Raw genomic sequence first — 16,468 nt, 5'->3', positions numbered from 1 at the left:
TTGCCATGAAAATGTGTGAGGATTGGAGGTGTGTTTGGAGTGCTGTTGGGGATAGTTGCAAAGAATTGCTGACAAGTTTTGGTGATGGGCTATTTATTCAGATCAGTAGCTTTTACAAGAAATGCCGGTGGAGTTAAAGTATTGATTTCGACTCTGCTGGTTGCAGTGTTTGAACTGTGCTGCTGTCACTAGTCCCTCAAGCTAGCAAGTTGTCTTAGCTTTGATCCTGAATAATTTTTAAACCTGTCCCAGAAACTACAGCTCTGTACAGTTATTTTTTGATACTGGGTTTAGTTCTCTATATTTCATTTTGGTTTTCTTTTGATCTGCTTTCTTCTTGGTTCAGAGTTGATCTGGTGCCTGTTCTAATGATTAGATTTTATCATCCCATTTGTTCCCACGGCATCTTGCAGAACATCATCAAGGTCATTAGTCCAAGGGGCAAGTCTGTCTTCTAATTAAACCTTATATCTTCTGTTGTGGTATAACAAGTTAATAAAAGGCAGTGATGTGGCTAGGTTTTCTTTAGTATTCTGAACTGAAAGATTAGCTGGGATTTGCATATCCAGAGATGTGCATGCAAAGTGGAACGGCACTTACCTACCCTCTTTGTTTCATACAGCTTCATGTGGCCTACTTTTCTAAGGGCTCCCCATAAAGTCTTCTAAACAAAACAAGGCCAATGAGTCCCTGAAGGAAATATTCTTCCACTATCTGTTGCAGTTTAGTGCTTGCATTGTTACCTTGGGTCCGTGAGCTTTTAGAAACGGACACAGTTATACTTGATGACTTTATATAACCTTTGTCCAGAAGGAAAATTAATTAGAGTAATAAATAGGGGTTCATTCAGAGAGCTGCAATCTACATGAAGTCAGGAGAGTGTTGTAGTCATTTTGAGACTGTGCAGCCTGACAGCTTACTGTGATGTTACAGAGACTTTTTCCTCTCTCTCAGACTCTTAAAACCATTGGGTTTGTGCCCTTTTAAAATTTGATCAGTCTTTCATTCATAGATTTATTTGAAAAAACTGTCCTGTGTTACTTATGAATAATCTAACATAAAACAGGTGTAGACTACTAGCATCTTCTGGCCTGTTCAAGGCTTATTTTTAGAAAGAGAGAAGTTGGTGGACTGTAAAATTAACAATGTCAGTCTGGAAAGATGTTACCTGTAGCCAAAACCTTCAGTAACTCTTCTCTGAGCAATCAGTGTGCATTTCACTAGTTGCTCTGGTTTCATAGTAATTGTGAAAAATACCTAATTGCATCCATAGTATGCAGGAAATGTAACTTAACTACCTTACTCTGGTTTTGTTTGCACCATAAACAACCAAAGATTCTGTATTCTTTGCCAGTTTGCCTTGAAGGAAAGCTAAGATTTTATTTTCGATACATTGCAAGTAAGAGCTTCGGCACCAAAGAATTCTGCATGTGGTGACTCAAATTCAGTATTTCATGCAGCATTTTTTCCCCTTTCATAAAAAGAGCACTACTGAGCACCTACTGATGTCTTACTAACAGGAACTTAGACTGTGCCTTGATTTAATTATCTTCTGATAATTTGTTGATCTGTCTTCCATTTCTATGTATTTGTCTCCTAAATGTGCTTACTGTCAGACTATGGAGTCTGTTTTGATCTGTTGATGTGTGATTCTAGACTGATATTAGTGAAGCAACTGAGATTTTAGACCAAAATATTTGATTAGTATATAGCCAAACAACGTGAAAGTTCTCAGTTTACTTGGAAATTTGAAACCCCTGACACAAAGGAGACTTGAGAAACCTATTCTTAAGCTGAAAAAGATGCACGATTCAGTGATTCAGTGACCTTGACTCAGGCAGAAACTAAGTGCCCCCGAAATGTGCACATTTCAAGTTATCTTCTGAAATCCAGAATACAGAAGAAAATAAAAGCATCAGAAAATCCAAATGTCTGACTTAAAATTTTTTAAAAATAAATATTTATTAGATTTCTTAATGTAAAACTGGTGATGCCAGCAATTAAACTGGAGTGGCAGTTGAGGCTTTACCTAGACACACAGAGTTTTCAGAAGCATTATTGAAGTAACATTTAAATCTTTCAGCTGTTAAAATTTACTAGCTTTTTTTTCCCCCTGCAACTAAGGCTTTAGCATTAATATCATGTTTCATTTATGTATTTTAGCCGAGTCGAGTTAAAAAGGCTGTGTGAAATATTTACTCGCATGTTTGCTGACCCTCACAGCAAGGTAAGATCACAAAGACTTGGCTCGTGCTCTTACGTTACTATGTGTGCACATTTGACACTGTTTCAAGATGAGTGTTTTGTATTTCTACCCCTGCCATCTGCTGGGGGAAACTGGCATTTATGAATCTCCTTGATTTTCGTCTTTTTTACAAGGAAGGGATGTGTCTCAGTCTCTCTTATGTTGCTAGGAACCAGTCACTCCATGCTTCCTAAGGAGCAGCCTAATGCCTTTCAGAGGTCACCTCCTGGAGTGAGAAGTTCAGTTTTATCTGCACTTCTCTAGGGAGTCTCCTGGTGGTCCATGAAGGGTCATGAGCATCACAGTCACTGGGGTTAGTGTGTTGGGTACACTTGAGAGCAGTTTGGGGTCTCCCCAAGATACTATTCTGAATCTCACAATTAAAGTCTTTCATGTAGCACTTTGCCTTCTTTATAACACTGCCCTTTGAAGTTAAAGGGTGTGGCATGAATTTACAGACATTTCTTGAAAAAAAGTGGGCTAGAGGATGAAGTGGTTGGGTCCATAGGGATGTTCAGACCCAGTGGTCTTCTGTTGACAGGTAAGTAGGAGCAGAGAGAAGAGAAAAGGGAGTTTCATACCCCTTCCTTAGGAGATTTGCTGTTTAGGGCAGCCAGTAATGTCTGGGTAAAAACATCTGCTGTTGGGTTAAATACAGTTTGAGAAAGAATAAGTTTATACAAATATTTGTACTTCAAGACCACTTGGTAAACCAGTTTTAATAAACGATGGTCACGTGGAAATGACCTGGGCAGGCAGTGTTGCCTGTCACAGGTCTTGCTCAAAATGTGCATTTTTGGCCTTAATTATAGCGTGGACCAGCTGTCCCACAGGTCTTGCCCAATGTGTAGTTCCTACCTGTAAGGTCTTAAAGTTTCAGTTCTCAGGGGTTTGGTATGTGTTGTGCAAAGAGTGAAGGTGTAACTATTTGTTTGCAAAATATTTCCGATTTCTGAGTAAGGTGAGAGCTTATTGTACTCTGGACTCAAGTATGTCTTTGTGGCAGCAGTGATCTGTTATCTGCACTGCTTTTATAGAATTATTGCTACAAACAAATTAGTTGTGGTGTTAAACACATTTAAACTTTGTTCATATAAATGTATATAAACATACGTTACTTTCATGACTGAGGAGACTGGATCTGATCCAAGGTATATAATGTTTTAAGTAACTCCGCTGAGAAAAGATTGTGTTTTAAGAAAATGTAAACTTTCAATGAATGTGTCTTTTATCTGTTGACAAACTGCATCTGAACCTTGATCACTATGTGTGCTAACGAGTGGTTTGTTTTGTTGCATGGCCTGCTTTGCCGTGGAATTCACAACAGAGAGTAAGTGTTTTCTACCCCCTTCCTTCATTCGTTTCATGTGGTATTTTAATACAACACATTTTAGACGTCTCGTTTGATTTCTTTTTTTTTTCAGAGCAATGTAGTTACTAAAATCATTCATTCATGAAACTGTTTATAACAAAGTCATTCTGAAACTCAGATTGTAAACCCCTTCCCTTTGATTATTTTTATTTAAAGCACTGTATTTCTTTTTGTGACACTTGTTTTGTTTATAGGTCTTCAGCATGTTTCTGGAAACCCTGGTTGATTTCATCATCATTCATAAAGATGACTTGCAGGACTGGCTTTTTGTTCTCCTGACCCAGTTGCTAAAGAAAATGGGAGCAGATTTGTTGGGGTCTGTGCAGGCGAAAGTTCAAAAAGCTCTGGATGTTACCAGGTAGAGTACTCAGATGACAAATGTTATGGAGGTATTTTCAGCATTACAGAAGGCAGGAACATTTTAGAAATCCAACAGTGCTGTATAATTTTGAGGGCTCAGTCTTTATGAATACCAGAATAGAGGAGAACAAAGTTATGTCACAATATTTCAAGCATTGAATTGAAAAGGCCTGTCTCTCTTTTAGATAAATAACTTTAAAGCATAATTTTAAAATATGTAACTGATTAATTTTGGAGTTTTGGGGGGTATGTGCGCTTAGATATCAATTTTTTTTGACTGACAGGTACAAAAATTTACAGTATTCATAATATGAAAGGGGCTTTACCCCAAAGTTTGGAGCATCTTTAATGTTGTTCAAACAGCAAATAACAGTCATGTCAGGATCAGACCTTGAATGCTACTGTGATGTTCACACAATTCTGTCCTCCATGTCCTTTTGAGGATGTCCAGCACAGGACAGTGTTACAATAAGGTTCAACTCATTCTGGAAAATAGGATAATTTAAAAAAAAAAAAAAGTAGTAATAATCTAGGAGAAAATAGGATAGAGTAGGAAAAAAGAGGAGAGAAATCAAAGCCAGGTATGAACTCCGAGGACAAGATAAACTAGGCTGCTTCTTGAGATAAGGGAACAAAGCAGAGTCTGAAATGAAGAAGGAATGGTGTGCCAAAAGCTGGAGAAGTGTACAGAGAGTAGGTAGAATAACAGTGTATAAAGATACTGATTTAGAACTTTTCTCCAGTATTCTGTCAATAATCAGCTGATCCTTAGATTTGGAGTTTCTCTGGTTGATGGTCAAGTTAAGAAGAAGAAAAGAGTAAATGTTGAAATCTGGTGTGTAAGCTTTAATGTATTGAGTTAATTTTGTCCTAAACATTTATTTTGCATTACATTTTTGCCTTTGTTTTCTTTGGACAGGGATTCTTTTCCGTTTGATCAGCAATTTAACATTTTGATGAGGTTTATTGTAGATCAGACCCAAACACCAAATCTGAAGGTCAGTATCAAAAGCTGTTTCACTAAAGCATCAACATGCTTGTCTTACCTTGCCATGTCAGGCATACCATAAGGCATAGAACTCCTGAGAAGGTAATTAATTGTAAGTACATCCATGATATAGGAATTATATTGGCAACTTTGATTAACTCTCTCATTCTCCATATTAATAAATGGGAATATCTTTAAAATAGGGCCCTATAACTCATCACACGTCACTAAGAGTTGGGCTTTAAGCACCTGGGAACATTTTAAAATTTAGACATGGAATTCCTCTTCATCCTGATCTTGGTGGGAAGAAAACCTGTCTATGCAGGACAGAAGGGACCAGGCTCTGAACATCTGGGAAGCTGGGATCCCAGACACACCTTAACAAGTACTTACTGCACCAATCAGGTGTAGCATGTATAAGGTTTGGAGAAAAAAACCCTCAGAGCTTTCTGTCATTGAATCATCCCTGAGGGATACTGTTGTGCAGACCGTTTTTTCAGGAGGTTGCTGTTTCAGAAATAGGAACACCGTAAATTCTGGAAGTTGTATACATTTATCTTCCAGAGACAGGAATATATTAGATGCCAAATGATTCAGGTGTTCTTTCTTCAATCACCCAAATGTTGGATCTTTTCAGACTCCAGCATCAGGCATTTTTTGTTTGAGACCAAAAGCTATAGTTTGGCATCTGGACCAATAACTGCTGGTGGAAACAGCGTGGTGGAGTTCTGATCTGCTTTTGCAAATGTACCATTTCAAGCCAGTTCTGATATTCCATTCCAGACTCTTACTGGAGTGGAATTTATCCGTGATAGAAAGTTGCTCTTGGTTTTTGGAATGTGGTAGATATGTCACAGGACTACTTCCCTCTCTCTCTTCCCTTGCCATGTGTGACATGAGTCTTATCAATCTGTAGTGGTATCTGTTTACTATGGGATAAATCCATCTTTGCCAACCCCTGAGTTTAACAAATCCCCTTTTCATTTCTCAGGTGAAAGTTGCTATCCTGAAGTATATTGAGTCCTTGGCAAGACAGATGGATCCAACAGACTTTGGAAACTCCAGTGAGACAAGGCTTGCTGTATCTAGAATTATAACTTGGACAACAGAACCAAAGAGCTCAGATGTGAGAAAGGTAAGCCAAAATGATGCAGTAATTTTTGGTCTTTAAAAAGGAAAAAAAACCTAAACAAACCTGTCATAAAGGTAATGCAAAAATCAATGATTAAACTCTAACTGAAAAAAACCCTGATTCTGCATACCTCTGCATACTGTCCAAATGAAATTGTCAACTCATTATAGACACAGTTTTGAAGCATGCCTTCATATATTTCTTTTCCTAATAGGTACCTAATCTCTGTGTGACTTTAACTACTATTACCATGCAAAAAGAGATGATAGTTTGAAAATGTGCTTTTCCTTAAGCAGTCTGGAAATATCTCTAGGGTTTTTTTTGTTTAGTGAAGGTGCTGGGCTTTGTAGACTGAAATGTAGCACAACCTCAGTGTTATAATATTGTTAAAAGAAAGTAAACAAATCAGTAAGCTGCCAGAGGCTCTCAGCCCTTCTCTTTTAAGAGCTGTGTGTTTATCTCTACCTGGAAAAAACTGACACAATTAGGTCAGACCTCAGTAATAGTTACCTTGTTCTTTATCTTGCTCAGGTGCAAGTGTCAGGCAAGCTAAAATGTGGAAGATGGGGATGCTCATCTCTCCCAGGAGAAAAGCGAGATTTGGTTTTATGTACCTGGCATCTGTTACACAATTTAAAATTACCTTCTATTCCTAGTAGGAGTGGAAGACTTTGAGATGTACTTGAATTTTTTAAAAAAAAAAAAACAAACCACCAAACTTTAATAATTCCAGAAGGTAAAAATTGTATGACAATTTGACACTATATGCACATAAAATGCCAACTTAATATTAGAATAACATATGATTTTATAACTTTGGAAATAATTAAATTATTTTTATTTGATTCCAGTGAAAAGATCACTGGGTATCAAATGTGCTGCCACTGCAGCATTATGGGATAGCTGAAACAGGGCTTCAGAGAAGCTGTTAGGGTGTGTGCTGTTTGCTTGCTCTCGTAGAGCTGACTGGTTCTAGAGAAAAATATCTTGTCCTCTATTCTGAAGACTTTGTGCAGGGGTTATTCACAGCAGTGTAACTGAAATTTGCTTCTGTTAGACAGTCTGCCTCAGGAAAAAAAAGAGGACTTTAAATCCTGGTCTTAGATCTGGAATATGCATTTGCATGTCCAAAGCCAGAAAGAATTGAGCAGTCAAAGCAGCTGCTTCTCTGTTAGAGTTCAGGTAAACCTTAAGCAGTTTCCTCTGCTGGTGATCTGTGAGGGAGAGTTGGAATTACTTTAAGTAAAAATAGACATCGAAAAGCAAAATCTCTGCATATTGCTCAGCAATTTCAGGAGAAATATTCCACCGTTAGGGGTCATCATTGCTGCATGCAAAGTGGAGCGAGGAGTATCTGCTGCAGCTGAAAGAGTTGGCTGTTCCCTCTGGGATGTGGGGAGCGGTTGCTCACAGCGTGGTGTCCGTCATTCTGTCTCTCTCAATGACTTGCAGAGCTCTGGCAAAACTTCCAATAAACTCCACCTGAGCAGTACTTGGGCAGGAGCCTTGGGGTTGACAAGAGATTACTGAATCTAAATTCTTTTTATTAGACCTTCATGTGACTTGGATTTGCCTTTGATGCCTGTAGCTTTCAAATAAATTATTACACAGTTAAGCTAACTTAGGCTGCTAAAAACGAAGTCTCAGGTGATCTTTATTTCATCATACCGTTGCTGTATTATGCTTTTATTGAGAACAGAGTACAAACCACAGGCTTTAGAAGAAACAGTGCAGCAAGGGATTTATAAGCAATCATTGGCCATTATGTCTGTCAGGACTGTAGTTAACAGACTAATAAATTCATTACGCTGTAGTGAACTGGATTATCAGGGGCCAACCCTGGCAGGTGAAATGTTATGAAGAATACAATTAAAACATTGCCCTTGTTTTTTTTGGAACTATAACTTGGGAAAAAAAAGAAGTACCTTTTTTTGAAATGAATAAAGATGATTCATTTAAGCATCAGAAGATTCTACCCTTGTGGAGGGTGTTGTGGTAGCCTTCAAGATCTGAGGTTTTCTAAATGTAGAGCAGACCATGAATTGTAAACACTGTGATGACTTAAAAATGGAGAGGGTATTTGAGGTTATTGGGAAGAGGGAGAAGAACCAGTTTCATCTTGAGATGATTGAAGGATTGAAGTACCACAAGAGGCCTGTAAAAAGTGTAAAATAAGGTAGTTTTTGAATAGGATCCAGACTTGAGACTACCAGTGCAATCAGCTTAGCTCCTGCAACCTGACAGGAGTGCACATTATTTTTGGTACTGAGGACTCCCGGCTAGTGTTGTCCAGTCCACCTGTATGACTGTGGCTGACTTGGTAGGACAGTGATGACAGTGCTCAGCTTCTTGTGGAGGCAGGGGCTCTTTCCCCCAAGAAATATGGTTCCACATGTCCTTCTTACGCAAGTTTGAGTTACTGAATGCTATCTTAAAGCAAGTAGCATTTGTGTGTGTGACAACCATGCTGTTATGTCTGGATTTTACCTTAGAACAGAGGCAGGTAAAACAAGTTTCACTCATACTGATGATCTCTGTCAGTGAGCAAAGTATGTGGCTGCTGTGTGCACATGGCAATTGGTTGTGCAAATCTGATGCTATGGTGGCAATCAAGGTGTCTGTTCAAGAAATGGATTATATTTTCAGTCAATGCTGAGATTATCCTTTTATTAGTGATCATCTGTCTATTACTGTGGTAATAATCTGTCTATGTGTGGTGGTCATGGAGGTACCCAGTCTCCTAGCGTTGAGGCACTGGAGGAAAACAGAGCCAAAAATGTCATTTTAGTAAAAAAATTTTTTCAAACCGAACGATACAGCTTTACTAATAACTTTGTGCCTTTTTGGACAACTACTTGAACACACTTAATGAGCACACTTAACCAGTCTGACACTTGGCTTGAACTACAGATCATGTTTTGTAGCTAAGAAAATCAGGAAAAGTCAAAGGAAATGCTGTTGTGCACAAACCAGTTTATGTTCCCATATGGAATGACATCTGTAGTTAAACATAAGCTCTGTTAACACAAGAAAAACATGATGTACTTTGAGAAACATCCAGTTGATACCAAAGAGTGTCATTGACAAAATGCCATGATTCCCTCTCAGGGCAGAAACCATTTAAGCTGCGGATAGTAGCCATGAACTGTGTACAGTTAAAATAATTGTCAAGCTTTAGCTTTAAAATAAGGTGATCCACAGTCTGTTATGGGTAAATATTTGACTTGTTTTAAAGATTGTTAGTACTTGTGGGCGTTTACCTTGCATTCAAGTTATGATTTGCTTCCTGCAACCAGTGTTGGAAAAAAGGTGGAGACGTTTGTTCCCCATGCTGAACAAAAGCCATAGGGTAGGAGCAGGTCCTGCAGCACTGCATGGAGACTTGGATGGGAAGTGGCTCCAGTGCAAGGAGAGCACCTGTTGGTAATTCCCACACGTACAGCCAGCTTGCTGCTTTTTCCCCAAGCAGAATTGATCAGTGGGCAGGGCACAGATCAGGATTCCAGATAACTGAGCTCTGATTTTGATTGTGGTAGCATCTAACCTTGTGTGATGCACTTGACTTTCTTCTGCCTTGGTTTATTCCTCTTTGTAGCAGGGTGTTATTTCTGCATTTTTCTGGAAATTGCTGAAGATTTGGTGAAATAATTTTACAAAAACCAGTTAATTACCACACAGAAAAGTAACACAATGGCACTGCCAACAGTGTGATGACTGATCTGAGGACATAAAATCAGTAACTTCACCATGTTATCACACTGACAAGAAAGTTATTGTGCAATCGTTACGTAGGTAAAGTGCTTATTGAATTTAGATGACAGGCATGGGTTCTGTGTGAGAAAATACTTTGACCCTGGAAAAGAGCTATCAGTTTGAGAATGGAATTTAGAATAAGGCTTCTGATTTGGCTCTGGCCAAAGCCTGCAGAAGCTTCCTGTCCAAGGCTCAGCTGAATGGAAACTTTCATTAAACATGAACGCCCAGACTTTGAGGGTGTGGAATCAACTGTGAGGGCATACAGGATCTTAGTGTTTAGGAGGAGCTTATACAGACTGAAGGAGAATGAGGGCTTCTGAAGTGAAGGGCCATTGACAATGCCTACCATCTTGTTAATCAGCCAGGCTTTGGTCTTAATGATAAATAGCAAGATCTGTAGATCTGTATTGCCTGATTGGTATTTGGACTACTAATCTCAGGGCAGAAGAAATTTTTACCTTTGTGCCAGGTATCCTGACTGGCTTCTTTGTTGATGAAACATTTCTACAGTGGTTTTATTTTACAAGCCTGAAGGCATTTTTACATGTTATGGGCAACCTTGTGTCACATGGACATCACGTTCTGCCTTCCACTTATGTAACTGGGAAAACTTTTTCTTTCAACTGTCCCACTTGTCACTGCAAGCTGCCCTTGAATACAGACAGTTGGATGGGACTTGGTAAGAAACTGGAACCATTGCAAAGATTCAAAAGCCCAGGAGAGTGCTTGTGTTACTGTGATTTGCATGAAGATTATGTCTCTCTCAGACTACCTCGGGGAAGGGCCCTCCTTGGACTGGCACCACTGGTGAAGTCTAGGGGTATCCAAAGAAAATGAGTTTGGGATCAGGTTTTTTCCCAAAAACTGATTGAGAAACTGTTTCTAAATTACACCAGAACATGAGGAAGTTTTCAGAGAGAAAGCTTCAGGTCACAAATTCTTCATAAGCTGAAGCAGGCAATGGAGATGTATTTATTACTTTAACTACTAATCCTCAAGGTCATTTTCTGAGAAATATTGGTGTTGTCACTTTGATAAAGAAATCCTATCTATCAATAAAGCTGAGAGCAACTTTGGATAAAATATTGCTGTGATATCCGTAGCAGGACCAGTGATAGACAGGATAGCAAATGCCTCTAAGAAAATGAAATCAGGCTCCTTTGCATCATGATGCCATGAGACCTCTAAAATCTTTTGAAGTTTTAATTTTCCATCTAGCATCAGGCTGATTTCAGCAACTCTGGGACAGAAGCTTCACTGTAAAAGCACTCCCAAAGCCTCTTAGGGAGCTGAAATGGTATTGTTTATCTTTACTGGTGTTGAGCAATAAACGCTGTTGGTCATGGCCTGTTACAGTAGCAGTGGCAAAGAGGATGTTTGCAGAAATGCTTTTGAATGGCAAATTGTTTTAGTATTCCCCAGCCACAGGCCCTTGTCTTTCTGGGTCAGAGGTTTCTCTGGCACTCTTGCAATATTCCTGCACCAGATTTGTGCATCTCATGGTGAGCCAAGTTACCAGAGAAGCAGACATTAGGATTTCATTTCAGGCTTATGGAATCTTAAATAGGACTACGTCCATACTGCTGAGTTCAGCCTTTTAGCCAAAGGATATTCCTAAAGAAATCAAACTCAGTCTAAATGCCCAGAGGAACTCCTTTTAGACATTTAAATATAGTCAGTGCTAGGAAGAAGAGTGTAGTACATCAAAAATGGCACCTGGTGGACTTTAGTGTTTACTTGGCTTAATGCTATTAGAACAAAAAGGATCTCTGTGTCCTAGTTGTGTTTCCAAAATAGTATCCCTCCTTTTCTGTTTGTTTTGAATTTGATGCTAGAGAGCTATGAGAGCCCAAATGTTTTTAGTGTACGCAGTATAAGGAAAATGGCTTTTACCCAGTGTTAGTGACCAGAAAATCATCACATGCTTGTTGGAAACATAGTACTGGGGTAAATTTCTTTGAAATTGTTCTCGTCAGTTTATACAGCCTTCTAGTATCATTTGAGTTGAAAGCAGTTTGCAATATAAGCACATATTCTGTTTGCTAGAAGAGCTAGTGCAAACACACACACCCCTACATAAATATAGGTGATGTATCTATTTTGAAAATCAAGTCTAGAGGTGATGTTTACATGATGCATTGTAGGGCTGTTTGGACTGTGACAGGTAAGTCTTCCACGCTTCCTCTATCATTTCAAAAATCCGTGCAGATTAAAGTGCATGTTTTCATTATAAGCCACATGATTTCGGTAGCTTTTCTTATTTCTTTGCTTATATGTGAGAACTTTTGCCTCAGAGTTCAGACTTCTATCATGCCAGGTTAATAATAAAAGTTTCTTGGTTGTTAATGAAATGTAACCTTTGTTTCTAATCCTGAAACTTGTTTCTGCAACAGATGTCATTTTGTAATGAACAAAGTTACTCAGGGTAGCCTTCAGCAACTTGATTTCTAGGGTAACATCTGGTTCTCAGGAAACAATGAACGTTTTTGCCATGGTCTTTCCTGTGCCCAGGTCACAAAAGAACAACACACATAAGGAGTTGTAATCCATTATGGAACAGTAACCCCAATATGTGATGATTCGATGCTGCACTGTTTTTGCTGTCATTTTTCTGAGATGCCTTTTACACTTGTAATGCAACCATCTCTGGCTGGTAAAAGCCTTTTGTGATATATAAAGTGTGTGCTGTGTAAAACACAATGGCAATATGGATTTAATCTGTACATGAGTTCTGTATTTAAATCTGTTAAATAAATTCTTTTCAGCATGTGGATGTGAACAGCATATTCTCATACAAGTCTCTTGGAAAAACTGTGTTTAAAAACTTGTACTCAGGCTGACATGCTTGGATTATGTATAAACTGCTGAAGCCATTGTGCTTCATATTTTCATATCAGTAATATGGATGTCCATAGCCAGCTGATTCTAGACCTGAAAAAGGAACAAGCAGGAGGTTTGGTTTGGTAGATAGTTTGTTAGCTTAGTGCCAGCTAACACTTAATTGTCTACTGGAAAGTACACTGAAATAACACTTGCTTAGAGCCTGCAAACTCTCAGTCGATGTGAATAACTCGCTTAACATCAGCTGCACTCATTGGAGAATTGAAGCCCATGTGTGCTAATACGAGCTGCCTAATGTGTAAGTGCTGCCTCTGATCTCAGTGGATCTATATTTGATCTGCAGTTTAGTGTAATTCAGAGTGACATGAGAGAGTTTCTCTGTTCCAGTGTGCCTTAAGTTATTAAAAACCACATTTGCCTTAGCCTGGATGGTGAAGTGTGTGATGCATACAGAATATGATTGTGTTCATCAAAAGTGATGTTAATGAGGATCTTCCCCAGGCAGATCACATGGTAAAAGGCATTTGTAGGCAGTGTTGGTCCATCAGACTGATGCCCAGACTGGAGACAGGAGTTTATAGCTTTTTGACTGTTTCTTTCTCTGAACTTAGAGATGTCTGCGAGGGTAGGTGCTGGGAGATGCACCTATTCCCCTACTCCTGGCTGGCCAGATAAAAGTGCCATCTCAGTTCAGCACTGCCTGGCTCTGCACCTCCCTGGAGGTTTTCAGGTGGTTATAGAGGCCACCAGGAGGTTGCCAAAGCAAAGCCTTATAGGAGAACTAAGGGATGATCTGTAAGCCTGAGAATTGTGACTGAATTTGATTTTGAGCCAGTGCTGCCCTCTGCTGAAAGGAATGCTTTTCTGATGATATAAAATAATGCTTTTTGTTACTTGAAATTAAGCAAGAAACTGACTAAAACTCTTCTGCAAAAAGATAACATGTACTGTTTAGATGATTGAGTTGAAATCTATATTTTCTTGAAATAATATCAACTTTCCTGTTTGTCAAACCCAGACGATGCATAGTTGGGTGGGTGAGGATTTACCAGCTAGGACAACTACAGCCTCCTCAGGGCCTGGTGAAGGAAACTTGGAAGAGAAATGTAAACAGGTAGACTGAAAGCCTTGTGCACTAATCACACTAATTGTGTTTGGAGTCTCAACTCAACTGTCTAGCTGTGTAAAGAGACCTGGACTGGAAGCCTGAAAAAAGTGTGTCTGTCTGAAGTAATTTTTGGCTTTGGTGTGCTTCCCTGTTAACTCTTTTGTTGTGGTCCCTCATAAAGGGTCAGGGTATGAAGTCCTCTCCTTTTATGGAGCTGCCAGTGTTGGGAGCCCATTGGCAACAGATGTTTGAGTAACTTGGAAATTGTCTTCATATAGCTCAAGCAACTGCTTATTGTGCTTGGTTCACTGGACCAGCAGCAGCAATCATAAGGCACTTGTATTAACTTTAGGTCACTGACCACATTTCTTTTCTAAAATCAGTGGATTTTTCCAGTTAACCTGGAACTTTTTGCTTAATAAGCCCAAACCATTTCAAAAAGACTTTATTATAATTCAACCAAGTTGCAAGGGTTACATATTTTGACAAATCTGGCTATCATTCACTGTCTAGGTGAAACTAAAAAGAAATGTTGCTAAAGCATTTGTGTCCCTTTAGCAGCCGACACTGTTGGACAGCATGAATTGCACTGACCTAAGTGTGAAACTCTGGGAGCTGCTACTGGCTTGTGGAACTCTATCCCTCACTGCATTGTGATAAGGAAAATAATGAAGTTACATAAGCAGTCCTTTGCAAATGATTCAAGAGCCTGACACAGAGCCAGACCCCCTCTCTAGCATAGTCAGGCTCTGAAGTCACTGGAGTTTCTCCAGCTCAAGCCAGCAGAGAACGGCTTCATTAAGATTAGATAATCTGTAGGGTCTACATTATATGTCACTGAAAGGAGATGGATTAATGTTCCCTACTAATGGTACAGGGACACAAAGGCAAGGGAAAATTCAGATATTACTCTTTCTTCAGACTACGTATCATCAAGCATGAATGTTGCATGGAGAATGTTTGTATAGTGTACAGAAATAAGTTTTTTATTGCTTGTTAAATATATCTACTCTGTCAGTATTCTAATAAAAAAAGATTTTCAGAAGATAACCAGTGGTTCAGAGATTATGAAAATATCTCACAGATTTAAAACTGTTAGAAACATTATCTGTAAAATATGTCCTTTGACTAGATAAATGTATGCTAGATAAATGAAACTTAAAGGATTATCAAGTGTGCCAGATCTGACTATTAAAACAGATGCAGAAATGGTGCTCCTGATGCTCTTCATTACTGAAATAAAATTAACTGTATTAGAGTTGGGAAGTATTGCAGGAGTGAAACTTGAAACATGTTATAAATGTGATTTCAAGCTAGGATGTACCTTCCAGCTTTTGAGGCCAGTAGTAACAGTGTTGATCTTATGGTAGCAGAGACCAAGACCTTTTTCTGTTAAATATTAAGTAGGAATTTATGCCTGCACTTTCAAATAATGGCTTTTACCTGAAATAAACCTGGAAGTGCAGTTGGATAGGTGAGGACTATTTAGAAAGAACATAGACAGGGTTTACCCATGTAACTCCAGCGATGCCTTTGAGACCTTTACTGGAGCACCACTCCCAGGATGTAGAAGTACTTGGCTTTATGTCAAAAAGCATAGACTACAAGTCTACTCTCTTTGAGGCCACAGAAGATTGTGAGTATTGGGAGCTACTGTTCAGCACTTCATTTAAAGCCCAGTGACTATTTGCAGGCGACAGCAAAGCTGCTGAAGCACACTGCGTACACAGAATACTGGCAGACACTCCTAAAGACAAGCTGTATTTTGTGCCAAGAGGGAGGGTGGACACAGTTCTGTTTTTATTAAAGCCAAAACACAAAAGTGGAACAAAATTGAAGTGACTGGTGAGACCTGAAACTTTTCTCAGCTACTCCTGTAGGATAATGTCTGTGCTATTATTGTTTGTGTGTTAGGGTTAAATTGTCCCAGTTAGATAACTCTGTGCTTCAAAGTGAAGCCACAGAATCATAAACTCCCTGGTGGAGCTTTGGTAAAGGTTTTGCTCAGATCTGTGAGATGCATCTTGAACATCTCTGGCACACAAGAAAGGTACCTCCAGAATGTCCCATGATAGCGTGACTGTGATCTTGCACCTGTTTGCTTTGTTTACTTAGGAAGTCTCCAAGGATGGACTTCATTTCTAACCCATCAGTGGGAGATATGTGGGACAAAGGTATCCGAAATCCTTTCCCAACTTGGGCAGCCCCTGATTTATCAGTTGATCTCTCCAGATATTCTAGTTTGAGCAATCTCTCAATCTGGGAACCTTGTTGATCACTTTGTGTGGATTTTGGTTGGGGTGGGGGAGGTGTTCATGGTTTTTATTTATTTCTTTATATTATTTACTTTATTTTTTATCTCAGTGAATGTGAGATCTGCTTGTTATGACACAGAGGATCTGCATGCCCACTCCTAACCAAGGATACGCATGCCATTCACAAACAGGAATGTACTTTGGCATGACTTGTCACTTTGCATTCAGTTCAACATGCTGTTTGTTGTTCTGAGATCTCTTGTTTGCAGTAATATTTTTATTACAGAAAATACTATGCTGGTGAAAACTTAAAAGTTCTTGGATCAAAATGGACAGAAATACACATCCTTGTTGGATACCAGGCAGGCTTCCTGGCAGAGTTGCCCAAAACTTTGGGTCAGAGGAGTATAT

At 39.1% G+C, this 16,468-nt stretch overlaps 1 protein-coding gene across 18 annotated transcripts in view; it reads left to right on the top strand.

The window, feature by feature from the left end:
- Positions 1-16,468, top strand: part of CLASP1 (cytoplasmic linker associated protein 1) — a 175,830-nt gene that overhangs the window by 125,865 nt on the left and 33,497 nt on the right. For all 18 annotated transcript variants that reach the window (XM_017823514.1, XM_017823531.1, XM_017823516.1 and 15 more), the window contains 5 exons: positions 2,164-2,227; positions 3,573-3,575; positions 3,812-3,975; positions 4,897-4,975; positions 5,957-6,100. In XM_017823514.1, coding sequence (XP_017679003.1) covers positions 2,164-2,227; positions 3,573-3,575; positions 3,812-3,975; positions 4,897-4,975; positions 5,957-6,100 — 454 coding nt within the window. The remainder of the gene's footprint in view (positions 1-2,163; positions 2,228-3,572; positions 3,576-3,811; positions 3,976-4,896; positions 4,976-5,956; positions 6,101-16,468) is intronic.

This window comes from Lepidothrix coronata, unplaced genomic scaffold (genome assembly GCF_001604755.1).
Source record: "Lepidothrix coronata isolate B3197 unplaced genomic scaffold, Lepidothrix_coronata-1.0 Scaffold103, whole genome shotgun sequence".
NCBI classification, from domain to species: Eukaryota; Metazoa; Chordata; class Aves; order Passeriformes; family Pipridae; genus Lepidothrix; species Lepidothrix coronata.
This window is presented reverse-complemented; position numbering and strand designations above follow the sequence as displayed.